Below are 26,768 nucleotides of genomic sequence, written 5' to 3'. Positions count from 1 at the left end.
AATTATTGTAAAAAATATAAAAAAAACAAAATTAAAAAAGCAGAATAAAAGTGTCCAGCATTTTGTATTCTGTGAAACCATAAAAAAATTATTGTAAAAAAAATAAAATAAAAAAAAAGCAAAAAGATGGCCCATGCAGGTCTCGAACCTGCGACCTTCGCGTTATTAGCACGACGCTCTAACCAGCTGAGCTAATAGGCCAATTTTGGTGGTTTTAACGTTTATATAAATTTAGAAAAAGTGGAGGTATTATACGCGAATATTTTTCGCTTACCACAAGCCCTTCACAAAGATGAGAAGGAAGAAACTCCAGACGCTGATGGTGATAGTAAACTTGGGACTGTTAGCTTCTACAACTTCTACTAGCGGATTAGTCAACAAGATGGTTGGCCGGATTGGTGACACGCCCATCATTGGTGCATGGACATATGCCAACAATCTCCGCGCAGTTTCTGCTACGTTGAAGCAATTATTCGTAGCACGGTTGCAAGGGATGTGGCAGCTCTTATGGAGTTCAAAGGTGTTTCTCTCATAGAAGCACCAGATTATGTCGCGGTCGTGGAGGAGGGTGCTCCAAAAGGAAATGTAGGGCTGGTTGCTGTGTCTGCCGTAGGTGAAGTCACCATATATGCCTTTCAGTACCACAGGTATGTTTCGAGCTTGGCCACTGAGGAACAGCCCCGGCCCTTGACCAGCAACCAAGGATGGTTAGCAATGCAGTTGGAATGTTTTGATAATTTATATGTTGAAATGATAATTTGAATTGGAAGTTTTTGTTATCTGGCGTGTAGGAAATTATCCGAAATATTTTTATTGAAGCTATTTCTTTTAGAAATCAACTCTCTAGTAATTATCTAAAATTGAAATTATTAAAATTTTACTTGCAGACCTCTTTAATTCAAAATGGGCTAAATAGATTACGAATCTGATGAATTGAAAAGAATTCGGTATGATACTCGAATTATGATGCTATAATTGATGGTTTTGCTTCAAAATGCAAGAAAACGATTTCTTAAATGTCGAAATTTCAAGGAGTTGTTTTGCTTGAAGTGGTTGCATATGATTTTGCGGATATGATATTTTCATGACTGGGTCAAGTCCATGAATTAAGGGAACACTAAACACATTTGCATCCACAAATTGACCCTATAAAATGTCGTGGTTCTTGTGAATTAGATTAATTAATTAAAAGATTAATTGTTTCGTGTCATTTAATTAGATTATGGCTTCTGTCTCTCTTGGTGTTGATCAAGAAATTATCTCAACCCTCCCTAAAGACACAGGCTGGGCAGCTGAGCATTACTACCAGTACCAGAACTTCTGGTACCCCCAGGTTTTTCTTGAAGGTGTGATTTGGGCACAACAGGATTTTAGGGCTAGGGACTCTGACGTTTTCCTGGCCACCTTTCCCAAGTGTGGTACAACATGGGTGAAGGCTCTCATGATTGCCATAAAAAACCGGAAAGACTGCGATTATTCGTCACATCCATTACTCACAAAGAACCCTCATGATATTGTGCGCTACATAGAGTTGCTTGTTCACCAAGACAATCCAGTTGAGTATCTCGACTCTATGGCCTCACCTAGATTGCTTGCAACCCACGTCCCTCACTCATCGTTGCCGAACTCCGTTTTGGATTCAGATACACGGGTTGTGTACGTTGCAAGGAACCCGAAAGATGTTCTCGTTTCTTTATGGGCATTTTCCGAAAAACTAAGGTCGAAGGTATATAGACTCCCTCCTCTCCCTCTAGAAGAAGGATTTGAGTTGTTTTGCAAAGGGGTTGCACTTGCAGGCCCGTTTTGGGATCATGTACTAGGGTACTGGGAAGCAAGCTTGAAAAACCCTAATAAGGTGCTATTTTTTAAGTTTGAGGATTTGAAAGCTGATACAGAAGGATACGTAAAGAGGTTGGCAGAGTTCATAGGATATCCATTTTCTTCAGAAGAAGAGAAAGAAGGGGCTGTGCAAAAAATAATAAAGTTTTGCAGTTTTGAGAACTTGAGTAGTTTGGAGGTGAACAAAAGTGGGACGTATCATGTGGGGCCGAAAACCGATGAAAAATTCAGCAACGATGTCTTCTTCAGACGAGGTGAGACCGGAGATTCACAGAAGCACCTAACGCCTGAGATGCTCGAGCGTCTTGACAAAATCACAGAGCAAAAGTTTGGGGCATCTAGTTTGAAGTTTTAGAAACTTAACAAGTAAGGGTAATATGTAATAGTTTGGGGCGTTTGGTTTCTACCCATGCGTCTCGGGTTTGAACCTTTCCCTTATGCTAAATTAATGTAATAGTTTTGAATTCTTCCCCTCTCCTTCATATTAGTAGTTAAAAAAAATCACTCCATGGACTAGTCCATGAGCTTGAAATTATGCAGAATTCTTGCATATCCGAAGTAAACTAATAAATACTCCAACACAAAAATGCATTGTCGAGAGGCACATTGATGTGAGATCATAACTAAGCGAGTTTTCTTGAGTATTTATAGGCACTCAGTATCGACACATATTTGACTGTTTGATTTATCCAACGGCTTAAACTAAAGTGACTAAGGACTTGGAAGAATTGAAACACATGCATTAATTAATTGCTATTTAGTGCCAAATAATTAGAAATTATTATCTTAGATAGGCAGTGTTCCAGCTTTTGTCTTTCGGAATGCTTGGCAGTAACACTTGAGCTCAAGTAGTAATATCTCGGTTGGCTTTGTCTTCCGTCTCATCGTCATTGGAGATATTGTGGCATGCCTCAGAAGCTAATTGGGAGGCTGAAGACCTGATAATCCGATAAGGATTCAGGACCTAAAGTTTACAGGTTTAGGAAACCTTTTATATGGGGAAGGAATATCCATGGCACTATATAAATTGAATAATGCTTGAGTTCCCTCCTCAACTTATAATTAACATATCTTCACTGCAGGAACTTTGTTCATACTCTTTATCATCACTTAACAATCATATCTGCACAAAAATAATTCAATTTGGAGATCGTTTAAACATTCATATGCATCAAACAAATGGACGGTTCATTATGAGGATGATACTTGTCGATTGGTTTGACACGCATGGATGTGACTAAACGCTCTTCAAATTGAATGATTTTTTTACCAGATATAATCATTAGATGATAAAAAGTATGAACGGTTCCGATTATGAAATTCGTATGGTGAAAATACATTAATCATAAATAGGGGGATAAGTAGATTCCCATGAGTGGCACAAAACTATTATCCATATAAATTTTCTTACTCAAATTTTGAACCATTAGATTAAGAGATACTATTTTAATGGCCGATGTTAGAGAGACTAAATTTGTAGACTAAATTTTAGAAACTAAAGGACATGTAAGTTGATGATTGGTTTATTACTTAAGCATTAATAAACGTATTCATTTCTATTGGTGACAAATCATTTAGTTTACAAATTTAGTTGCCCTAACATTACCCTAATTAAATATACTGGCATTCAACCCATAGGGTGCACTGCCTAAGAGTTGATAAACGTGTTCATTTCTATTGGTAACACATCATTTAGTTTACAAATTTTGTCTCCAAAATTAGTCGTCTTAACATTACCCTAATTAAATATACTGGCATTCAACCCATGCACTGCCTTATCCGCCATTTGTGAATTACATATTTTCATCATACGAATCAAAACTATTCGTTTTCTTAATTATCTTTCAAAGATCATCTTTGCAAAAAGTCATTTGAACTAGAAACCGCTTAGTTATCTTTACATACCAAATAAATAGATGATTAATCATAAATATGTTATTTGGTACCAACTCTAAATTTGTTCTACACATGAATAACTAAACGATCTTCGATTTGATTGGTATTTTATAGAGATGATGTTCAAAACGATTCCAAGTTCTCCCGTTCTGTTAATAGAAGGGCTGCAAATGAGAGATTCGGAATAAACACACGATGAGCAAATTATAATTAATCAGTATCGAACTCGTCAACCTCAAGACCTTCCACTTACGAGTGACGGCAAACGATCAATTAATTAACAATATTTAACAGAACATTTCATTTCTTCCCTTCTCAGGCCATCGTAGAAGGAAAAGATTCAAAAAAAGAAAAACAACTCCACAATTCTACAGTTTGCAGAGTGGGGGGGGGGGGGGGGGGGAAGAAAACCCCATCAGGCAAAAATCAATTTAAACTTTGTAATTGTATGAAAACAATGCTCTTTTTCTTTCAGAAAACTATGATGCAAAAGGAAAACTGTCTAGCAAAATTCAAAATTTTCTACTTCTGACTTTACAATAACGGCGATCATATTTTCCGGCGCCGCCGAGAGTTTAAAAGTCGTGAAGATCGCATGAATTACGAGCAATCGAGAAGCAGCACATTCTAGCTTGTGACACAAGCTTGCAGAAATGGGTGGCTTTGATTTACATACCGCTCCCAGAGAGGCTTATACCTGCCGATGGCCAACTTCAGCCACGGCTTCATGTACCCGTTAAAGTGAACCACCGCTGCACTCTCAATCAATCGGTTGTCAATGTTCAGATCATACCCCAGTCCTAATACATGCCATCTCCTGTCAAGCGGCTCTGTCAGACCGTAAAATGTTAGAAGGCCGGGCGGAAGAGTGCCCAGCCTCCAAAGTGTCCCATCAGCATTCTGCTCCTGCCAGTAATGATACCGTGCAGTTACATTTGCTTTCTTCCAAGCAATTAAATCAAAGACATTCATACCGAAGGCCCATCCACATGCCTGTGGATCAAACTTGGCGCTGATGATTGGGTTTGAGAAATTGAGATACTTGTAATAACGATGAAATGCTTCCAGACAAGTTTCCACTGCTCCATTCACATGTCCATGCAAATCCAATGAGAAAAGTGGGGTCAGATCCTTCTGGACAACAACGTCATCATCAAGAAAAACAACCTTCTCCAGCTGTGGATAGATCTCTGGAATGTAGAATCGAAGGTGATTGAGCAAAGATTGATACTTAGGGCTCCGCAGCTTTGGCACAACATCCATATCTTGATATCCACCAAAATCTCGCGAATCTGCATCAAGGAGCTGTTTCACGATAGGAGCATAAGAAGCATTAAACCAAGAAAATTCGTCAACATTCTGCACTTCAATTGTGGACCCTTTGAAATCATTACTTTGGAACCACGCCTGCATTGTGCCATAGTTGATCCCATTTGTGACAATGTGGAAGACCAGCTGTTTTGGATGGTCAGCATTGAACACGGTGGAGTTAACAACCACAGAAGTGGCAACCACATTGTCTGAAAATATGCAGAAATGGTAGATATTGTTGTCCATGAGTCTGGGGGAATTCCTCTTCTCATCTGCAAGTTGTTGCAGAGATGGCTTTTTAAGCCAATCAGCTGTGAGCTTAACATTTAGGCAATGGAGGTTTTTGGGTAATGCTTCAGCAGCTAGTTGCCCGAATACCATGCTTTGAACTGCTGCAGCATTTGCACGCTCTTCAAGGGCTTGGATATGAGATTTCATTGTCATTATTGTGGTTGCTATGTCATAATGTGCATCTTCGGCTCTTAATATAAGATATGATAGGCTTTTAATTATTGGCTCCGCTTCCTCTAATGTCACAGGCTCCCCCCTCATGGCAGCTGTTGACAGTAAAAGCTGGCAACTCCGGATCTTTGAACTAAGCTCCCAAGCAAGATGAAGGTTATTGTGCTCTTTGGCAATAATAACATAAGCTTTGGCAAGTGTCATTTGCTCAGCCAGCTGCCTGGAAAACGATCTAGCACTCAATATTTCTTCAGTAAAATTTAAACTCTCATGAGCAACCTGCTCAAGTCTCGTATTTCTCTCCTGCAAAACGGCAGTCACATTCAAGTAAAACACTGAACAAAGCTACAAGCCACATCACAAAGTAATAAAAGTCAATTCACATCAACCTAGGAGGAAATACTCGGGGCCTCGCTTCCAATTCCAACACTACTAAACCAAACTAAAGATAGTGCATAAATATGACCTACAAAGCATGAAAATGTTGCTAAACCAAATAGCTGGCTCAATGTGAAAAGTGATGAACAGATTATTCATCATCTGTTATCAACAAAACACAAATTCAGACATTTTCCTCTAGAGACCATCTAAACTTTGACATTAGTTGTCAAATTACGTCTATAAGTATGGGGTGAGAGTTCAGCTGCATATAAGCCACAATGTCATATTGTTATATAAGCCACAATGTCATATTGTTAATTCAAGTTAGCGTACCACTCGTATCACTAGAATTTTCCCAAATATGGAATTTTCTTATTGTGCTCTCTCTGATGCACATTATAATTGTACGAACAGATAAAACCATAGTCAAATGGTCAGAAGTTCTATACTCCAAAGGTATATTTTGGCGGGAACTTAAACATGGGAAATAGTTAGATCTCTAAAGTCAAGTAGCACATGGGAAAACTTTTCAATGAGATACAAAAAGTCATACCTTAAAAAAAAAAACCACAAACACACAAATAACAATTCAATCAGAAAAAAACAACAACAACAACAACAAAGCCTTTTCCCACTAAGTGGGGTCGGCTATATGAATCCTAGAACGCCATTGCGCTCGGTTTTGTGTCATGCCCTCCGTTAGATCCAAGTACTCTAAGTCTTTTCTTAGAGTCTCTTCCAAAGTTTTCCTAGGTCTTCCTCTACCCCTTCGGCCCTGAACCTCTGTCCCGTAGTCACATCTTCGAACCGGAGCGTCAGTCGGCCTTCTTTGCACATGTCCAAATCACCAGAGCCGATTTTCTCTCATCTTTCCTACAATTTCGGCTACTCCTACTTTACCTCGGATATCCTCATTCCCAATCTTATCCTTTCTCGTGTGCCCACACATCCCACGAAGCATCCTCATCTCCGCTACACCCATTTTGTGTACGTGTTGATGCTTCACCACCCAACATTCTCTGCCATACAACATCGCTGGCCTTATTGCCGTCCTATAAAATTTTCCCTTGAGCTTCAGTGGCCTACGACGGTCACACAACACGCCGGATGCACTCTTTCCATCCAGCTCGTATTCTATGGTTGAGATCTCCATCTAATTCTCCGTTCTCTTGCAAGATAGATCCTAGGTAACGAAAACGGTCGCTTTTTGTGATCTTCGCTAGATTGCTCCGGTCATTAGTGTGGATAAGTATATAAATGGATAGAGATAGGAAAGCAAACACAAGATGTACGTGGTTCACCCAGATTGGCTACGTCCACGGAATAGAAGAGTTCTCATTAATTGTGAAGGGTTTACACAAGTACATAGGTTCAAGCTCTCCTTTAGTGAGTAGGAGTGAATGATTTAGTACAAATGACATTAGGAAATATTGTGGGAGAATGATCTCGTAATCACGAAACTTCTAAGTATCGGAGTGTGGTGTCGTCTTGACTTGCCTTATCTGTCTCATAGGTAGATGTGGCATCTTCTCTGGAAGTACTCTTCCTCCATCCAGGGGTGGTATCTTTAACTGGTGGAGATGCACAAGGTAATGTATCAATTTCACTTGAAGCTTACTTGTAGTTTCAGGCTTGGTCAAGCGCGATACAAACCATGTAGTAGGAGTCCCCCAAGTCGCCGAGCTAGGGGGTCTGCTGAAAGAGGTGACAGACAAGGTAAGCAATCAGAGCTCCGACTGATTGTTCACCTTCTCCCCATCTTGCAGCAGCATGAAGGATAAAGAGAAGAAAAATGAGAATAGATGATATGAGATACTTTTGCTTTTGAAGAAGTAACTTTCCACAGGCTTATTCTTGAACTGAGCTGGAGGGTTTTCTGGTTTCCTCCAGAGTATAAGGCCGACTGAAGAATTTGAGGGTCAAAACAAGTCCATCAAATCTAGAGTACGTTCCACCCTGCTGATATGGGATACTTTTGCTTTTGACAGAGTAATGGATGTATCGGCACGTGTGCTGTTACGCTTGTCTCCACATGCTTCCTTGTATCCTTCGCACTTACCCTATCTGTTCCTCAAGCAGATGCGGAATCTTCCCTGGAAACATAAGATGATGAAGATGAGTACTCGAGAGCAATGCCAGGTAAGTAATCAGGTAAGGGGTTCCAGGCAGTCAGTTCCTGGCTGGAAGCTTGATTCCAAGTGCTGACTGATTGCTCTCTTTCTCCTTGTCTTGCAGGTAAAAACAAGGCCAAAAGAAAAAACAGGGAAAAAGCATGATATGGGATACTCTTGCTTTTAACCCTGATGATATGAGATATTCTTGCTCTAGTATAGCTTGTTTGCAGAGGTATTATCGGGGGGAAAGAAAGCTGAATATTTCGAAAGGCTTTGTTGGGAGTGCCCTCTCAGATATGATGAAGGGTTGAGCATTTTTGCAGGTCTGCCTGTCCGTTGGGGATGGAGGTCGACATATATAGGAGTCTCCCTAACAACAAGTAGTAATGCTATTCCTTTACCCTGCTTGGTCATAGCACGGTAGTGGGAGCTGCCAGTTTCACATGTTTTAACTATGTCAGAGCACTTTGAAAAAGTGGTCTGTGGTATCTGGCTCTCGAGATTCGGAGAACGATGCCTCTTCGATTTTTGAGAAAGCAATCATGCTGGGGGTCTGACTCTCGAGATTCGGAGAGCAGTGTCTCTTCGATTTTTGAGGAAGTAATCATGTTGGGAGTCTGGCTCTCGAGATTCGGAAGGCGGTGCCTCTTCGATTTTGGAGCAAGCAATCTTGTTGGGAGTGTTGTCTCGAATGTGAGTAAAGGTTGGACATGTTTGCTAGTCTACCTTGCCACGAAGCACAAAGGTTGACACACAGGGACTTTCCAATTATCCAGCAATGGTACTGTTCCTTTACCCTCTCTTCGATTTTGAGAAAGTAGTCATGTTGGGAGTCTGGCTCTCGAGATTCGGAGGACGGTGCCTCTTCGATTTTGGAGCAAGCAATCTTGTTGGGACTGTTTTCTCGAATGTGAGTAAAGGTTGGGCATGTTTGCTAGTCTACCTTGCCACGAAGCACAGAGGTTGACACACAGGGACTTTCCAATTATCCAGCAGTGGTACTGTTCCTTTACCCTTGTGGGTAATAATATGGTAGCTAGACCTTCAAAATTTATGTGTCTAAACTTTGTTAGTGCTGTTTCTTTGCTATTCTTTTACCTTTCTTGGTCAGAGCGATGTAGTGGGAGCTGCAAGCTTCACGTGCTCAACTTTGGCAGAGAACTTTGGCAAAGTGATCTGTGGTACCCATGAGTTATTGTTGCGTGTGGGAAGTGGGTGATTGAACAGTAAGATTCATGTGCTTTCTACTTCACCAGAAGTCTTCGACAAAATGCCCATAATTTCTGCAAAGCTGAGTGTGCGTGTGACAGGTGCTGACAAGGCTAGAAAAGTAGGTGCTTCTTCGATTTCTGAGATCGGCCCTCGTGGTCTCTGAGCAGCCCAGCTTTTGAGAAAGCGAGCGCCTCTTCGATTGATTCGGAGAACGGTACCTCACCGATTTTTGAGAAAGCAATCATGCTGGGGGTCTGGCTCTCGAGATTCGGGGAGCAGTGTCTCTTCGATTTTTGAGAAAGTAATCATGTTGGGAGAGTGGCTCTCGAGATTCGGAGGGCGGTGCCTCTTCGATTTTGGAGCAAGCAATCTTGTTGGGAGTGTTTTCTCGAATGTGAGTAAAGGTTGGGCATGTTTGCTAGTCTACCTTGCCATGAAGCACAGAGGTTGACACACAGGGACTTTCCAATTATCCAGCAATGGTACTGTTCCTTTACCATCTCTTCGATTTTTAAGAAAGTAGTCATGTTGGGAGTCTGGCTCTTTAGATTCGGAGGACGGTGCCTCTTCGATTTTGGAGCAAGCAATCTTATTGGGAGTGTTTTCTCGAATGTGAGTAAAGGTTGGGCATGTTTGCTAGTCTACCTTGCCACGAAGCACAGAGGTTGACATACATGGACTTTCCAATTATCCAGCAGTGGTACTGTTCCTTTACCCTTATGGGTAATAATATGGTAGCTAAACCTTCAAAATTTATGGGTCTAAACTTTGTTAGTGCTGTTTCTTTGCTATTCTTTTACCCTTCTTGGTCAGAGCGATGTAGTGGGAGCTGCAAGCTTCACGTGCTCAACTTTGGCAGAGAACTTTGGCAAAGTTATCTGTGGTACCCATGAGCTATTGTTGCGTGTGGGAAGTGGGTGATTGAACAGTAAGATTCATGTGTTTTCTACTTCCCCAGAAGTCTTTGACAGAATGCCCATAATTTCCGCAAAGCTGAGTGTGCGTGTGACAGGTGCTGACAAGGCTGGAAAAGTAGGTGCCTCTTCGATTTCTGAGATCGGCCCTCGTGGTCTCTAGGGAGCCCAGCTTTTGAGAAAGCGAGCGCCTCTTCGATTTCTGAGATCGGCCTTCGTGGTCTTTGAGCAGCCCAACTTTTGAGAAAGCAAACGGCTCTTCGATTTCTGAGATCAACCCTCGTGATCTCTAAGCAGCCCAACTTTTGAGAAAGCAAACGCCTCTTCGATTTCTGAGCAGGCGCCTCTTTGATTTCTGAAGCTCCGTCGAGTGCAGATTTTTATAGAGGCTGGCATTAAGTTCCAAAGCACACTTGAATCTCCACCAGTAGAAGCTTCATTCTTGCACTTCTAAGATCTTGATTTGTCCGACCTCTTCTCTCTTCAACACCTTTGAAAATGTCTGGCCCCTCCGACCGTCGTTTTGACTTGAACCTTGTTGAAGAGGCAGCCCCGCCTTCTCCAGACAACATATGGCGCCCATCCTTCGTCTCCCCAACTGGTCCTCTTACCGTTGGGGATTCCGTGATGAAGAATGATATGACCGCTGCGGTGGTGGCCAGGAACCTTCTCACTCCCAAAGATAACAGACTACTTTCCAAACGGTCTGATGAGTTAGCTGTTAAGGATTCGCTGGCTCTCAGTGTTCAGTGTGCAGGTTCTGTGTCTAATATGGCCCAACGCCTATTTGCTCGAACCCGCCAAGTTGAATCATTGGCGGCTGAAGTGATGAGTCTCAAACAGGAGATTAGAGGGCTCAAGCATAAGAATAAACAGTTGCACCGGCTCGCACATGACTATGCTACAAACATGAAGAGGAAGCTTGACCAGATGAAGGAAACTGATGGTCAGGTTTTACTTGATCATCAGAGATTTGTGGGTTTGTTCCAAAGGCATTTATTGCCTTCGTCTTCTGGGGCTGTACCGCGTGATGAAGCTCCAAATGATCAACCTCTGATGCCTCCTCCTTCTAGGGTTCTGTCCAGTACTGAGGCTCCAAATGATCCCCCTCCGGTGCCTTCTCTTTCTGGGGCTCTACCGACTGCTGAGACTTCTCCTAAGCAACCTTTGTGAAGGCTCCCTCTTGTGTGTTTATTTTGACTCATGTATATGTACATATTTGTAGCTTATCGGGGATATCAATAAATAAGCTTTCCTTCATTTCAACGTATTGTGTTAAATACACCAAAGCCTTCTTCGCTAAGTTCTTTGAATTTTCTTTTGTTGAAGCTTGTATGTTGAAGCTTTCTGAGTGGAGCATGTAGGTTGGGGTAGTGTTCCCTTAATTTCCCGAGTGAGGAAAACTTCTTGGTTGGAGACTTGGAAAATCCAAGTCACTGAGTGGGATCGGCTATATGAATCTTAGAACGCCATTGTGCTCGATCCTGTGTCATGTCCTTCGTTAGATCCAAGTACTCTAAGTCTTTTCTTAGAGTCTCTTCCAAAGTTTTCCTAGGTCTTCCTCTACCCCTTCGGCCCTGAACCTCTGTCCCATAGTCGCATCTTCTAATCGGAGCGTCTGTAGGCCTTCTTTGCACATGTCCAAACCACCGTAACCGATTTTCTCTCATCTTTCCTTTAATTTCGGCTACTCCTACTTTACCCCGGATATCCTCATTCCTAATCTTATCCTTTCTCGTGTGCCCACACATCCAACGAAGCATCCTCATCTCCGCTACACCCATTTTGTGTACGTGTTGATGTTTCACCGCCCAACATTCTGTGCCATACAGCATCGCCGGCCTTATTGCCGTCCTATAAAATTTTCCCTTGAGCTTCAGTGGCATACGGCGGTCACACAACACGCCGGATGCACTCTTCCACTTCATCCATCCAGCTTGTATTCTATGGTTGAGATCTCCATCTAATTCTCCGTTCTTTTGCAAGATAGATCCTAGGTAACGAAAACGGTCGCTCTTTGGTATTTCTTGATCTCCGATCCTCACCCCTAACTCGTTTTGGCCTCCATTTGCACTGAACTTGCACTCCATATATTCTGTCTTTGATCGGCTTAGGCGAAGACCTTTAGATTCCAACACTTCTCTCCAAAGGTTAAGCTTTGCATTTACCCCTTCCTGAGTTTCATCTATCAACACTATATCGTCTGCGAAAAGCATACACCAAGGAATATCATCTTGAATATGTCCTGTTAACTCATCCATTACCAACGCAAAAAGGTAAGGACTTAAGGATGAGCCTTGATGTAATCCTACAGTTATGGGAAAGCTTTCGGTTTGTCCTTCATGAGTTCTTACGGCAGTCTTTGCTCCTTCATACATATCCTTTATAGCTTGGATATATGCTACTCGTACTCCTTTCTTCTCTAAAATCCTCCAAAGAATCTCTTGGGACCCTATCATACGCTTTTTCCAAATCTATAAAGACCATGTGTAAATCCTTTTTCCCATCTCTATATCTTTCCATCAATCTTCGTAAGAGATAGATTGCCTCCATGGTTGAGCGCCCTGGCATGAACCCGAATTGGTTGTCCGAAACCCGTGTCTCTTGCCTCAATCTATGCTCAATGACTCTCTCCCAGAGCTTCATTGTATGACTCATTAGCTTAATACCCCTATAGTTCATGCAATTTTGTACGTCGCCCTTATTCTTGTAGATAGGCACCAAAGTGCTCGTTCGCCACTCATTTGGCATCTTCTTCGTTTTCAAAATCCTATTGAAAAGGTCAGTGAGCCATGTTATACCTGTCTCTTCCAAAACTTTCCACACTTCGATTGGTATATCGTCTGGGCCTATTGCTTTTCTATGCTTCATCTTCTTCAAAGCTACAACCACTTCTTCCTTCCGGATTCGACGATAAAAGGAGTAGTTTCTACACTCTTCTGAGTTACTCAACTCCCCTAAAGAAGCACTCCTTTCATGTCCTTCATTGAAAAGATTATGAAAATAACCTCTCCATCTGTCTTTAACCGCGTTCTCTGTAGCAAGAACCTTTCCATCCTCATCCTTGATGCACCTCACTTGGTTTAGGTCCCTTGTCTTCTTTTCCCTTGCTCTAGCTAGTTTATAGATATCCAACTCTCCTTCTTTGGTATCTAGTCGTTTATACATATCGTCGTAAGCCGCTAACTTAGCTTCTCTGACAGCTTTCTTCGCCTCTTGCTTCGCTTTTCTATACCTTTCACCATTTTCATCGGTCCTCTCCTTGTATAAGGCTTTACAACATTCCTTCTTAGCCTTCACCTTTGTTTGTACCTCCTCATTCCACCACCAAGATTCCTTTTGGTGTGGGGCAAAGCCCTTGGACTCTCCTAATACCTCTTTTGCTACTTTTCGGATACAACTAGCCATGGAATCCCACATTTGGCTAGCTTCCCCCTCTCTATCCCACACACATTGGGTGATTACCTTCTCTTTGAAAATGGCTTGTTTTTCTTCTTTTAGATTCCACCATCTAGTTCTTGGGCACTTCCAAGTCTTGTTCTTTTGTCTTACTCTTTTGATATGTACATCCATCACCAACAAGCGATGTTGATTAGCCACGCTCTCTCCTGGTATAACTTTGCAATCCTTACAAGTTATACGATCCCCTTTCCTCATTAGAAGAAAATCTATTTGTGTTTTTGACGACCCACTCTTGTAGGTGATCACATGTTCTTCTCTCTTCTTAAAGAAGGTGTTGGCTAAGAAGAGATCATATGCCATTGCAAAATCCAAGATAGCTTCCCCATCCTCGTTTCTCTCCCCAAAACCATGGCCACCATGAAAACCTCCATAGTTGCCTGTCTCCCTGCCCACGTGTCCATTTAAATCTCCTCCTATAAATAACTTCTCCGTCTGAGCAATTCCTTGCACCAAGTCTCCAAGATCTTCCCAAAATTTCTCCTTCGAACTCGTATCCAACCCTACTTGAGGTGCGTACGCACTAATCACATTGATAAGTTCTTGTCCTATTACAATCTTGATTGCCATGATTCTATCTCCTACCCTCTTGACATCTACAACATCTTGTACCAAGGTCTTGTCCACGATGATGCCAACACCGTTTCTCGTTCTATTTGTGCCCGAATACCAAAGTTTAAACCCTGAGTTTTCTAGATCCTTTGCCTTACTACCAACCCACTTAGTTTCTTGTAGGCACATAATATTTATCCTTCTCCTCACCATAACTTCCACTACTTCCATAGATTTTCCCGTTAAGGTTCCTATATTCCACGTTCCTAAACGCATTTTGCTCTCTTGAACTCTACCCTTATGTCCTAGCTTCTTCACCCTCCCCCGTCTAATAGGATCAAAGTACTTCTTTTGTGTGTCCCGGGTAAAGTTGATAGGAGCATATGCTCCCAAACAACTTTGAGTGGAGTCGTTCGAAAAGAAGTTTCTATGGCCCCCTTGCTCATTTAACACTGCATCCGGGTGCCGATGGAGATACAGCGACCCTTGCTCACTTATCACTGTGCTCGGGCCACACAGCGCGCCACTTACGGGTGACGCCCTAGCTTTAGCGCGATTTTGTTCTGGATTCATTTTCATAAGGATTCGACGTGATCATGGAGTGCCGGCTGTCGACTACCTGACGCCCTCCCCCTCCTCCTTTATCCAAGCACAAGAGATTCCCCCTTGACAGGGTTTTTCTTCTTTTTTTCCTGTGCCAATGAAACTTTCATTCCAATGAAAAGAACACAACAATAGACCTCAGGCCCAAATGAACAAACAGAAAAGACATGCAGGCCAAACTCCAAAACGAAAGCAAGGACTGATCAAAGAGGAACAGTCAGGAGATGCAAAAAGAAAAACAGCAAAACAAGAAAGGAGAACCATTACACAAACTCCCCAATGATCAAAATCACACTGGTTGGGGCATGGAAGGCCATCCCGTAGTAAGATGAGTACAAGGGAAGTTGGGGCACTATCAACCAATGCCCCGGCACATAACTTCTGTCTAGCAAGCAGCACTAAGCAATCAGCGGCCTGGTTTGCTTCTTGTGGAAACCACAAACAGTTAGATAAATCTACCAATCCAATAACAGGAACGGCAATTTAACCCCAACTATCAGCAAGTAAAAGTACAGTTATACACGTGGAATGGAAGCTCTATTGAACTCTTAGCTTGCAGGTTTGTTGTCTGCAAACCATATATGATCTCTAGCTTAACAATTGAACTGCTAACTATAAATATAATCCACACTTGAAATAAAATAAAAAAACATTATATAAAGAGTAGCAGCCAGAAACCAATAAGATCATATCATAACAGAGCCAACTAAAGGGCTGCAACGCTTGCTTCAGCAGGAATTGCTATCGCTGTCGGAAAAGTGTTCAGTTCTTTCCTAAATTCCATCAACTAGAGATCCACTCACAAAAGGATTATATACACCCTGACTGCATATTAAAAGAAAAATCAAATATTCAAATCCAACAGAATGTGTAACCAAAACAAGAAAGAAAGAAAAACCCAATTTTGCGTTCAGGTACTTCATCCGAAATTTCGCCATCAAAAGCCTTAAATAGATTCAAACAACAGTTCAAGCATACCAACTTTCCATCCACCAACACTAAATTAAAATGTTAATTAAACACTCAGTTCATCTAATCAAGATCATAAAACGCACACAAAAGCAGCAAATGGGAGAGCTGAGCAATCATACCAGCACCGGCTGCTCGACCCGATCTTCATGCTGGTTGTGGTTCACAACTAACAAAACCAGGCTTGCAACAGAGAAGAGTCCAAAAAGCGCCCAGATCCAATACGAAAACCTCCGTCGAACCGGGCGCCGATACTCGGCAGCCCGCCGCCGCATCTTTGACTAATTTCCTCCACAATTCACCACGACATTACGAATCCGCACCGACCCATGACCCAGATTCGATCAAAAAACCACCAAAAAGCCCTCCAAGCATATCAGCTCGGTTTGCTCACTTGGGCATCCACCAAATGTTCCCACCAATTCGATAAACCGATCAAAACTCAACCTTCACGCAATTTCAAGCAAAAGCCTACAAAAATCACACCTCCGAAATCGATATCTTCCTCTGTTTTTCTCCCACTCTTTGGCGGGCAGCTTCGAATCAATCGAAAAATTGAAGAGATGGGCAACAACAATCAAAGCGTTTAGCTCTTGGGTGAGAGAGCAAAGAGTGATCGAGCTTGCGATCTGTCGTCGTCACTGTGTGTGTTGGGGTTTCGACGACAGCGGAAGATATTAACCAGCGATAGCAGATGGTGTGTCATGTTTTTGGGGAGGGAAAATAAAACAGTCACATGAGACCAAGTGATTTTTTATTTATTTATTTATAAATTTACAAATAAGAAGGTTGCAATTTTTTTAGTTTCCACTTTTGCTAATATTAATTACCAATTTTTTTCCCATACAAATCTACCAATTTTTATTTTTGTTTGGATGCATGAATGTACCAGGTTTTTGTTTGGAATGCAAAAAACAGGTGACAGGTTCAAATTTCTTGTTCACGTTGTTTGAAACATATATGTTACGGGTTTAATTGAAATTGTATTAGAATTTAAGCGTTTTTAAAATAACTTTTTTAGACAGTAAGTGTTTCTTCAAGATATTCGAAATACAAATTTAGAAGTGTTTATAAAAGCACTTGAAAACATTTTCTCGAAGGTTAGTTGCACTTTTAGAAAGCATTTTAAAGTATTTTTTGAATTATTTTAATTATTAATAAAAATTTCAACATGCTTCTAAAATACAAGTGTCTTATGAGCACAAGTACTTTCTAGATAATTATTTTCAAAAGGGCCATCAACTAATAAAATGAAATGTGAAGGGCCAATACATTAACATGGGATGGGCGATATACAGCATAAAAGCGATTGATCAATATATCTTCAACTTTCGAAAATTGTTTTTAGAATAAACGTGTGAAATTCAATGGTCACGCATTCTTTATGACTCTTTATTTGTGCTGTTCATATTTTAAGGTTGAAAATTTGTCAAACGTGAGAGGGCATGAATAATGCATTGATGAAATGAGGAATCTCACATATGCTTATAAGTAATTGGACTATTCCCTATATTGCCGATTGATTTTATGGTAGAACCTTAACTTTTTTATCTGGGCAGGTTGGCCCACATGTGAAACCCAATGACCACATTTGCTCCAAGTCACCCAACTCAATGACCGCATGTGCTCCAAGTCATCCAATTCATTTGTGTCCACATGTTTAGCCTCAATGACCACACGTGCTCCAAGTCACCTAACCCAATGACCACATGTGTTTCAAGAGCCCCAATTCATTTGTGTTCATATGTTTAACTTGAAAATTTGTCACATGTGAGAGTATGTGAGGATGCGAAAGTAAAGAAGTCTCACATCTGTAAAAAGAGAAACCTTACAAAAGTTTATAAAAAATTAAACTACTCCCCCAAATTATTAATTAGTTTTATAGTGCAATCCCAATTTCTTCATCTCTAACAACCAGTTATTGCATCTCAAGTGTCAGATATGAAGTCTCCACCGACAAGCAAACCTTAACTTTAACTATTAACTTAACTAGATAACAGATTAGAGCAAAGTCACTAGATTTGGACTTCTCGTCACTTTTAGGAGATCCGATGCGCTTCTGTTGCTAGTTAGGATTTCAATTTTCTTCCATCTGTTATTGTCAAATTAGTATCTGAGATTTAGACTAACTACTGGAAAACATTGATTGTTTAAGTGGAAGAGGGACATGCCATCTGCCTTCTGACTACAAATCACATGTGACAGATACACAAGGGAGAAAATTAACTGAGAAATGTAGTTATCAGTGGGTATCTATGTTCCTATACGCATTTTTGGAAGCAAAAGAAGATGTACTGACTGAAAAAGCCCCTCTTGAAGCATTTTTTCATGGTACTAGCAAAAGGATTTCTCTCCATATATACCTTCTTGCATAATTTACAGAAGAACGAACCGTGTTATATATTGTAACCCGACCACAAGTATATATGTACGTGCCTACAAAAGCACACTCTATCATGTGGAATATGGCATATGAGTTCGCACTTTCCACCGATCGATTGCCAAAGTTAAGTTTACATAGCAAGATTTAGAAAGAAAAAAAAGTCACCACACTCGGACTGGTCACTTTAATTAGAAGGTGAAGGCATGAGGTGCTTTTTTAGGATCCGATTGTTCGATAATTATTTTGTTTTTAGTTTTTAATTTTGTACTCGAGATATAAAGAACGTATAAAGCAAAAGAAGAGATCTTAAGATGGATGGTGAGAAAGAGAGGAATAAATAAAGAAGAACGAATGAAAGAATAAAACATCAACTTAACGGGTTTACACAAACAACGATGTCAATTTTTATAAACACAAAACTAACAATACCATTTTATTAACAAAACAGGTAAAAAAAATTAAATCACTAATTAGTTTTGTGTAGCGATTCTAGAACTGCAAGTTTATGGTTTATGGGAATCCGGCCAAGTAGAGTATTTTACAATATTTCTGCACTTGCAATGGAAATACTGTATGGGTGTCAAAGCAAGCTCTGCATTCTTGTGCTGTACGCAAAACGCTAGGCATCTGAGGTTGTGTCTCCAAAACCAATACATCAAAGCACCCATTTTCTTGTACAAGTTTCTCCAGCTCATCCGCATATGGGCAGTATATGGGCAAGTTGGAAGAGTCGAATTTTTCTTGGCTTAGTAGCCCCTGCAATACAAATTCAACGATGAGTTATTAGGTGCAAAATGTGATTCACCCCTGTGATTAAAATTGACATCATGGTGGTGTGAGGTATGAAGTATTCGAGACTTTCTTTAACAAAGCAGAGAAAGTAATCAAAATTGAAAATTCTAGAATAAACCGATCTATATGCAACATAGATTGTGACTAAAGTGATGAGACCGATCCTTAGCCAAGGATCCAATGATTAAGGATACACCGCCCAGAAATCTTGGGCTAGGCTTCATGACGTTATTGGCTGGTCCATACTAAACAAACTCAATAGTAATGGTACTATCGTACATGCTAGATGAAATATACAGTCATTGACATACCTTGCTAACCAAATCCAAAAGACTAGATTCGAGGGGTTTGAAAAGTGGGGCAATATGTTGGAATCCCACATCGGTGGGGGTAAAGAAAAGCAATGACTTTAAATAGGATTACCCCATTCTAACTAATGCTGAGGCTTGTTGTGGTAAAACCCAACACTTGACGGATTGGGTAAATGGTAAAGTTGGAGACAGTATCGGTGTCGTTAGAGTGGGACCCCCACGAGCCCGTCAATTTAAAAAATTTCAACATGGTATCAGAGCCCACGATTACGAACCCATGCAGGCAAAAGGCTTGTCACTAGGAAGTGTGGGCTTGGAAACAAGCTTGGACTTTTAACATAGAGTCGGCCTCTGAGTTCTTAAGATGCACTTCTTGAAAAGATTGAAAACAAGTTTGAACTCCATTAGAGTTGACTTCTAAGTTACAATGTCGGCACGAACCAAGGAAGTTGGTCGATGGATACCAAATTGCCAATGGGATGAGACAAGACTGACGACACAAGGTTCTTAAGGCGGCCTCCTTCATTTATTTTCGATTCATTCGTGAACAGGACAAGTTGAGCTAGGAGCCCCCTTCTTGCCCTACACCCTTATTAGTAGCCGAAGTATAGGTTCGCGTGAGATCAAAGTAACTTGTCACCCATTCACTCTCTGTTCAACAAAGACCATCAATATTAACTCACTTCTTTATAAAAATCTTTCGGATTAGTGGAACTGTAAAGACAACAGGGTCTTTGGAAACATTTTTCATGGTTATCAGTTTCAGGACTGACAAGCGGATACAACTTGTCCTGTATTTTAAGATTGTGAGTTTAATGTAACAATTGGATTTGAATGGATAATTTTTTAAATTGGGTTAAAGGCATATTGATGGTATAAGATTAGACGAGAAAGAAAACTCTTAGGGGGCGTTTGTTTGCCCTCACTAAGTGGGACTGGACTGGACTAGACTAGCTGTTAGTCCAATACTGTGTTTGTTCTATGATGGGATTAATATTAATGAGACTAAAGGGGACTAACATGGACAAAACCCTTCACTAAGAGGTCTTAGCAAGATCCCCTAATAATCATGGGACTAGCTAAGACTATCATCTCTCATCCTCGTCATGCTCAACAACCATTCCCGATAGACTCCTCGTCATCTCCGGTCACCTAGATCATAATAAAATATTAATAATTTATATATTAAATAATATAATATTAGAATTTGTTATTATCCAACTTCTTAGTCCAACACTGCACCAAACGCTTCACTAAGTTAGTTCAGCTTAGTCTAGTTTAAGCCAGTCCAGCTTAGTCCTTGAAGCTACTCCAATCCGAGATAGTCCGACGCAACAAACGTCCCCTTACTGTCTAATTTTATCACTTTGGAGAAGATTAGAATGAATAGGGCTCAGCTGGTACCCATTTAGATTCAATTGAGTTGGGTTTGATGGTGAAGAAGAAGTTGAAGAACAACTTTGGAGTCAAAATTGAGTTTCGGCAAACATAGCTAAAATTAAGCCTTATTATTAGTAAATAGTCTATAGCACAAAGAACATTAAGGGTAATATTGACTTTTCATATATCAATTCTGAGCTGGATAGTAACTCAATCGTGGTTGTAGATGTTGCCAATTTTTGTTAAGGTCGTGTTTGACAGAACTGCGTTTTTCTTATGTTTGAACCTTCAAGCATTAACAGGCATACCAAACGCAGCTTAATCTGTTTTTTTTTTTTTTTTGAAAAATGTTATTGACATTCTAAAAATCTTATTCTACGTTCCTATGTATTTTTCTTTCCAAATATAGAAAGTTTAAAGTTTAAAATGAGATTTTTAGGATGTCAATAACAATTCTCTTTTATTTTTTAATTATTTCAGTTTTTTTTTTCTCATAAATCCAACGATCCAGAACTCGCCTCGGAAGCCAGAGTCCGATTAGTCAACCGATCGAACCGACGGCGAACTGCGATTCCATCTAATTTCCAAATTTTACTTCTGGAAAAAGCCGCTTTTGTAATTTCGGGTGGTGGGAGAGCGACCCGTTATCCGGCGCTAAAAGTGAAAAGCCCGCCACGGCCACCCATCAACTCCACCGTCTCTCTCCTTTCAATTTCTCTCCAAAAATCTTCAAGGTACGTAAAACCCCATCTCTAATTTTTGGTTTATAATATTCCCAGCAGATTTTGGGATAGAAAGTTTCATGCTTTTTCTTGACTGAAATGGAAAAATGATTGGAAATTGTTAGTTTTTTTTTTTTTTTGGAAATTTATATGAAATTAAATGCTTTTTTCTTCATTGGGTTGTTGTTGGATTTCTAAAAAGACTTAATCTTTCACCCATTTGATTGTATTTCTGGTTTTGTTGGTTCATTTCTACTTTTGATTGGAGTGTTCAGGTCTAGAAAGAGAGAGGGAAGGAGGGAAGGAGGGAGGGAGGGAGGGAGGAGAGAGAAGGGGGTTGGCAATGGCAACAAAGTCAGAGAAGTTTTCTCTGGATTTTGTGATGGGGGGAATGGCAGCCTTGGTGTCAAAGAGTGCAGCAGCACCCATTGAGAGAGTGAAGCTTCTCCTGCAGAATCAGGGAGAGATGATAAAAAGAGGGCAGATTAAGAGACCTTATAAGGGTGTTGGTGATTGCTTTACAAGGGTGTTTAGAGAGGAAGGCGTGTTGTCGTTTTGGCGAGGCAACCAGGCCAATGTTATTCGATATTTTCCTACTCAGGTACTTCATCTGCTTCACTCTCCCACCCTGAAACTATTGAATGATTAGATCGGTGTATTTGGATTTTTTCAGTGAAACCATTCGGTGATTAATGCATTTGTTTAGTTTTCTATCAAAGCAAGCAATTGCACGATGTGTGTTAAATTTTCAAGACGTTTTCCCCTTAGTCGATTTCTTTCTTTGCATTGGTTTGTTGGTTCAGATATCGGTCAGTTTGAGAAGATATAATAACCGGAATGCTCGGTGAATTTCAAACCGTATTTGGATTCTCTATCTTATCAAAGGTTTGCCATGTGTGCTTTCATAGACCTTAGATTTATCTTGTAAATATATACTCTGGGTTTTCAGTTCACAACCAGTGTTGGATGGAAAGTCCACTAGCTTAGTACACTTTTTTTTTTTTACCATCTTAATCGTAGAGATCTCCACCCACTTTTCTTAATTCCATCACTTGGCATCTCATAAGATAGTGGACAGTTGATCATTCAACATTTTTGCTTGAAACTTCACAAACTTTTGGTATGCTATGTTAAATCCAATGAATGTCATGTTTTGACAGTCCTCGCCGAACATAATTTGGAATGCTTGTAGGCCTTCAACTTTGCATTTAGAGGTTACTTCAAAAGCATCTTTGGCTGCTCAAAAGAGAAAGATGGATACATAAAGTGGTTTGCTGGAAATGTGGCTTCAGGAAGTGCTGCTGGAGCGACTACTTCATTATTTCTATATCATCTGGACTATGCACGTACGCGGCTAGGCACCGATGGGAGGGGGTCTGCAGTTAGTGGTCAACGCCAGTTCAGTGGGATTCTAGATGTTTACAGTAAAACCTTATCAAGCGATGGAATAGTTGGGCTCTATCGAGGATTTGGCGCTTCGATCATTGGAATTACGATGTATCGAGGAATGTACTTTGGGATTTATGACACCATGAAGCCTGTTGTTTTGGTTGGTCCTTTGGAGGTAAGCATCTCAGTATTATCTGAACAATTCAAAGCGAGTGTATTCGCATGCATGTGTACTTTGGGATTTGAATTTGTGTAATCATTCTTGGTTCAAACTGCTAATGTGCTCCCCTTCTCGAATGATCCTCAGCCTCAGTTTATATCATTTGAATTTTTTCAGGGGAATTTTTTAGCTAGTTTTTTGCTTGGCTGGAGTGTAACAACAGTCTCTGGGGTCTGCGCCTATCCATTTGATACTGTTCGGCGGAGAATGATGCTAACATCAGGACAACCGTCAAAGTATCGTAACGCCTTGCATGCATTTCGGGAGATTGTTTACCTTGAGGGTTTCACAGCACTGTTTCGAGGAGTTACTGCAAATATGCTTCTAGGGGTCGCTGGAGCTGGGGTACTTGCAGGATATGATCAGCTGCAGCGAATTGCATATAAACGTGGTTTGTCCTTTGAGCCACAGCAAAGAGTTTTGAAGTGAAAGTCTGGACATGACACATAGACAGGGTTATTCTTTTGAGCCACATGAAAGAGTTTTCGAGTGAAAGCCTGGGCATAGGACATATACATGGTTATTCTTTTGAGCCACGACCGGGAGTTTTCAAGTGAACTTTCAGACATGAGATCTGTATATACCTCGTCAATTGATTCATGCTTACAGAGATTGATTCAGAATTCAAGTAGAAAGAGGCAAAGAGGAAAATAACAGGACAAGGTAAGAATATTTGTTGATCGATTGCCACTGCTGTTTCCTGGAATGCCTAAGGAAAATCATAGTCCTCCCTCTATACAGTTGAATAAATTATATTCGATTATTTGTATCAGATTGCAATTTAACGGATAGGTACCACATTTACACAGGAAAATCATTCCTCTTCAGTTTCATTAGCTTTTCTATTTCAGAGCTCGGAACTCGTTTTTCGCTGCTGAGACATCATACCTTGTGAAGATGGGGAATACAGAGAAGATATCAAACTGTCAAAGGATTTTTCTTTTCTTTCATTCAAAAGCCACAATCAATCCCAATTTGTATGCAAATTGAATGGGGAACACGATTTCGCCCGCCTTAGTATTTGAAGTAACTTGATTGAGAAGAAAAACTCTTTATCTTAAAAGTTGCACTGAGTTTTGGACTTGATTTTTGGCTTGAGCATGTGTAATAGGAAGGAGATTGAACCTTCAGAGATGGAACTTGGAAGCTGCTATGCAGTTTGTGTCAACCACCAAGCTTTGACTCGACAACTACAATGCAAACTCAACAAGATTCCTTAAACTTCTTGTATAAGGGGTACTTTTCGTTGACATCCAATTTCTACTAGCATTTTTGTAGTCCCAACAACCACGTCTTGTATGGTTGGAAAATACTTGGCTTTTTTACAAGTCGTCATTCTTCATTGAAGATAACAACCAAAGTCGAGAAATGATTTGCGCACGCCTTTTTTCTTCTTCTGCACACCTGTTGATTTTTGATTTTCGATTCTTTTTTGACTTATTACATTCAAATACCACAAATAGATAGAGGTATGCAAGGGGAGAAAAGAGGTGTGCTAAAATCATTTCTAATCAGAATTTGACATGTATGCAAAAACATATTTCTTCGGATTTCAGTGAAATAGTTTTGTATATGCGTCAGACTCTGATTTTCCGTTGAAAAATGAATGACTTCTTAAACGTAACTAAGAACCATGTGATCATATTTCAATCAAGCCAGAAGCCAGAAATTCTTGTGAAGCTTGGTGGTGATCAAGTAACCTCCCAATTTCTTGCTCTTTCTCCTCACTGCAATCGTCATGCATGCAGCATTTTGAATGCAGTATTCCACAAAAACCTCCCCCGATGATCTGCTCCTCGTCCACCTCTTGATAAGCTGCCACCAGTTCGACCACTTTCTTTTTTGGCCAAGAACAAGTAGGGACACCCTTTGTCTCCTTGCTTCATCCACTATTATTGGGCCCTTTTCTTTCCCTTCAAGCAATGCTACCTCCACAGTCACCTATTTCAATTTTCAATGGTCAGTAGAGATCTTTATTTGTATAAATATATATAGTTGGCATCTCTATGATTGATCTTCATTGACAGAAGTCGATGATGAACTAAACGTCTTTCTTTTTGTCGATAAATGATTGTCCGCCCCAAAATTTGAACTCAAGACTTTTATAATGGAGATCGAGTGCTACTAGATTGAATGGTTATGCACATGAGAGTAAAATCTCACGACGTCGGGAAAATGAAAGCCTTGTATGAAAGTTTAAATGATCTTAGGGTTTCTCGATCATTGTTATCTGATTCAGGATCAGATACTTACATTCTATCACTAAACATATTCATTACTAGTTTTGCTGTTATGCAGAAACAAATTTGGGGAAAACAAAGAATTTGTTAATTAAACTTACCCCAGGCCGTTTTCTTTGACAAACATTTTTCATAGAGTGAAGCAGTTCAAAAGCCTTCAAATTAGTCTTCCCATTTGAGTCTGCAAGAAGATTAATGCAACAAGATAATTAACATTAATGAAACAAGATAATTAAAAACAATGAGATTAATCTGATAATTAACTATTTTCTGACCTTGTTGTTTGGAGGGATTAGCTACATGAAGAAGAACAATGGTATCCTGGGATTGGACAGTGTGGGATAGTGCCCATTCGAGAGCTCCCTTAGCTTCAAGGCTTGAATCCACAACAACCATAATCTTGTTCCCACTTTTCATATCTTCTGCAGTACTACTCAAGTCATCATCCCCGCTGCTGCTGATATTGTTCAAAAACTCTGTGCTGTTATGATCAGTAGTAGCTTTGACAGAACCGGAACGCCGTCTAGACGTGTGTTTCGACCGGAGAGACAGTGGATGGATTGGAAGACAAACAGTCGGCCGGGCACCACACAACCTTGCATATTTCCTGCTCATTTTTCGTTGACAATATTGGTTTTGCTGGTTGGAAAAATGGCTGGCTGTACATGTACATATATATACAAATAATAAGGCCTAGACTTGGAACCTTTTGTTTTTTCAAGGGCATTTATTCCTTATTTTGTTTATTTGTGACGTGCTTGCCATGAATTAATCTGACGGCTTCATTTCATATATAGTTATTTGTTCCCATACATCCCACCCTAGAAGCAAACCAGTTGTTGAGAGTTTGACTAATTTCCCAAAAAATGGAATCATATGATATTATACTTTTGAATAGTTCCCATCACCTAAATTACTAGATACATATAAATCCAAATTTAATAGAGTATGCTTGTAACTATATATACTTTTACATTAACATGATCAGTTATATGGCGAGAGAATAAGTGGAGGAGTTTAAAGATGCATCATTGCCTCTAATGAAATTTAAATCAAATTAAGCACATCATAGTCTCTCGGATTAATAAGGCACCCATCTAGCTAGGCCAAAAGGGATGGTAAAACACAAATTTTCAAGAAAGAAATAAAAACATATAAAATTGAACAATTTGTAGGCAAACGGTGTAATATTATGATGTTTCTAATTGATGTTATATAAGGGTAGTGCTATCCACACATATTTTTCTCAATTTTTTACTGTTAGATCGAATAAATTAAAAAAGATTAAATGACATAAATTAGTAGATAGTGTGTGGAATGTAAAAATGAGTGTATGGATAACATCATCATAAAAAATTTGAACATGTTACAACAACATTAACTCTCTTACACCTTGCCTATTCGAACTAAATAAATCAAATCAAATTACAACGGCTTTTTCATATATATATATATATATATATATATATATATATAGGCTTTTGATAACATTTCTCTTAGAGGAAAACACTTAAAATTCAATAGTTTAGGAAAAAAATTCAATTTGACAAGTAGATAGATGAAGAACTTCTTCAATTGAGTTGATGTGTTTTTGTATATAACATTATTGAGGACGAATT

General features: G+C 40.0%; 4 protein-coding genes and 1 non-coding gene across 7 annotated transcripts; 2 read left to right on the top strand and 3 right to left on the bottom strand.

Moving 5' to 3' along the window:
- Nucleotides 1–127: 127 nt before the first annotated feature.
- On the bottom strand, nt 128–201 carry TRNAI-AAU (transfer RNA isoleucine (anticodon AAU)). Its single transcript has one exon. It is a non-coding gene; the product is annotated as a tRNA-Ile (tRNA).
- A 1,004-nt stretch (nt 202–1,205) lies between these two features.
- LOC126600326 (flavonol sulfotransferase-like) lies at nt 1,206–2,306 on the top strand. Its single transcript, XM_050266908.1, has one exon. The coding sequence runs from the start codon at nt 1,223–1,225 to the stop codon at nt 2,192–2,194; it is 972 nt and encodes a 323-aa protein (XP_050122865.1). The 5' UTR covers nt 1,206–1,222; the 3' UTR covers nt 2,195–2,306.
- Nucleotides 2,307–4,150: 1,844 nt separating this feature from the next.
- On the bottom strand, nt 4,151–16,449 carry LOC126598964 (hexosyltransferase GAUT11-like). The gene is made up of 2 exons (XM_050265360.1): nt 15,835–16,449; nt 4,151–5,811 (listed from the first exon to the last, which is right to left on the bottom strand). Exons 1-2 carry the CDS (start codon nt 15,985–15,987, stop codon nt 4,363–4,365), a joined length of 1,602 nt encoding a protein of 533 aa, XP_050121317.1. The 5' UTR covers nt 15,988–16,449; the 3' UTR covers nt 4,151–4,362.
- A 4,643-nt stretch (nt 16,450–21,092) lies between these two features.
- LOC126598965 (ADP,ATP carrier protein ER-ANT1-like) lies at nt 21,093–23,972 on the top strand. Of its 3 annotated transcripts, none has more exons than XR_007615030.1 (5): nt 21,093–21,312; nt 21,576–21,901; nt 22,493–22,864; nt 23,027–23,572; nt 23,761–23,972. XR_007615030.1 is itself a non-coding variant. In XM_050265361.1 (4 exons), the coding sequence occupies exons 2-4, from the start codon at nt 21,644–21,646 to the stop codon at nt 23,336–23,338; spliced, it is 942 nt and encodes a 313-aa protein (XP_050121318.1). In that variant the 5' UTR covers nt 21,093–21,312; nt 21,576–21,643; the 3' UTR covers nt 23,339–23,972. The 3 variants fall into 3 exon arrangements, 1 of the variants encoding a protein (XP_050121318.1); XR_007615029.1 differs by having other exon boundaries at nt 23,719–23,972; XM_050265361.1 differs by having other exon boundaries at nt 23,027–23,972.
- Nucleotides 23,973–24,298: 326 nt separating this feature from the next.
- LOC126598968 (uncharacterized) lies at nt 24,299–26,173 on the bottom strand. Its single transcript, XM_050265366.1, has 3 exons — nt 25,425–26,173; nt 25,251–25,330; nt 24,299–24,850 (listed from the first exon to the last, which is right to left on the bottom strand). The coding sequence occupies exons 1-3, from the start codon at nt 25,762–25,764 to the stop codon at nt 24,560–24,562; spliced, it is 711 nt and encodes a 236-aa protein (XP_050121323.1). The 5' UTR covers nt 25,765–26,173; the 3' UTR covers nt 24,299–24,559.
- Between the last annotated feature and the right edge of the window lie 595 nt (nt 26,174–26,768).

This window comes from Malus sylvestris, chromosome 14, assembly GCF_916048215.2.
Source record: "Malus sylvestris chromosome 14, drMalSylv7.2, whole genome shotgun sequence".
Classification (NCBI taxonomy): domain Eukaryota; kingdom Viridiplantae; phylum Streptophyta; class Magnoliopsida; order Rosales; family Rosaceae; genus Malus; species Malus sylvestris.
Note: the sequence above shows the minus strand (reverse complement) of the source record. Positions and strands in the feature narration are given on the sequence as shown.

Bases quoted from the DNA above. Each gene is read 5' to 3' on its own strand.
- LOC126598965 (XM_050265361.1), top strand. From the start codon at position 21,644: ATGGCAACAAAGTCAGAGAAGTTTTCTCTGGATTTTGTGATGGGGGGA. The intron at 21,902-22,492 runs GTACTTCATCTG...GAATGCTTGTAG, and splicing joins TTCGATATTTTCCTACTCAG to GCCTTCAACTTTGCATTTAG. The intron at 22,865-23,026 runs GTAAGCATCTCA...GAATTTTTTCAG, and splicing joins TTTTGGTTGGTCCTTTGGAG to GGGAATTTTTTAGCTAGTTT.
- LOC126598968 (XM_050265366.1), bottom strand. From the start codon at position 25,764: ATGAGCAGGAAATATGCAAGGTTGTGTGGTGCCCGGCCGACTGTTTGT. The intron at 25,331-25,424 runs GTCAGAAAATAG...ATCTTCTTGCAG, and splicing joins TAATCCCTCCAAACAACAAG to ACTCAAATGGGAAGACTAAT. The intron at 24,851-25,250 runs GTAAGTTTAATT...AAATTGAAATAG, and splicing joins GTCAAAGAAAACGGCCTGGG to GTGACTGTGGAGGTAGCATT.
- LOC126598964 (XM_050265360.1), bottom strand. From the start codon at position 15,987: ATGCGGCGGCGGGCTGCCGAGTATCGGCGCCCGGTTCGACGGAGGTTT. The intron at 5,812-15,834 runs GTATGATTGCTC...GCCGTTTTGCAG, and splicing joins GGGTCGAGCAGCCGGTGCTG to GAGAGAAATACGAGACTTGA.
- LOC126600326 (XM_050266908.1), top strand. From the start codon at position 1,223: ATGGCTTCTGTCTCTCTTGGTGTTGATCAAGAAATTATCTCAACCCTC.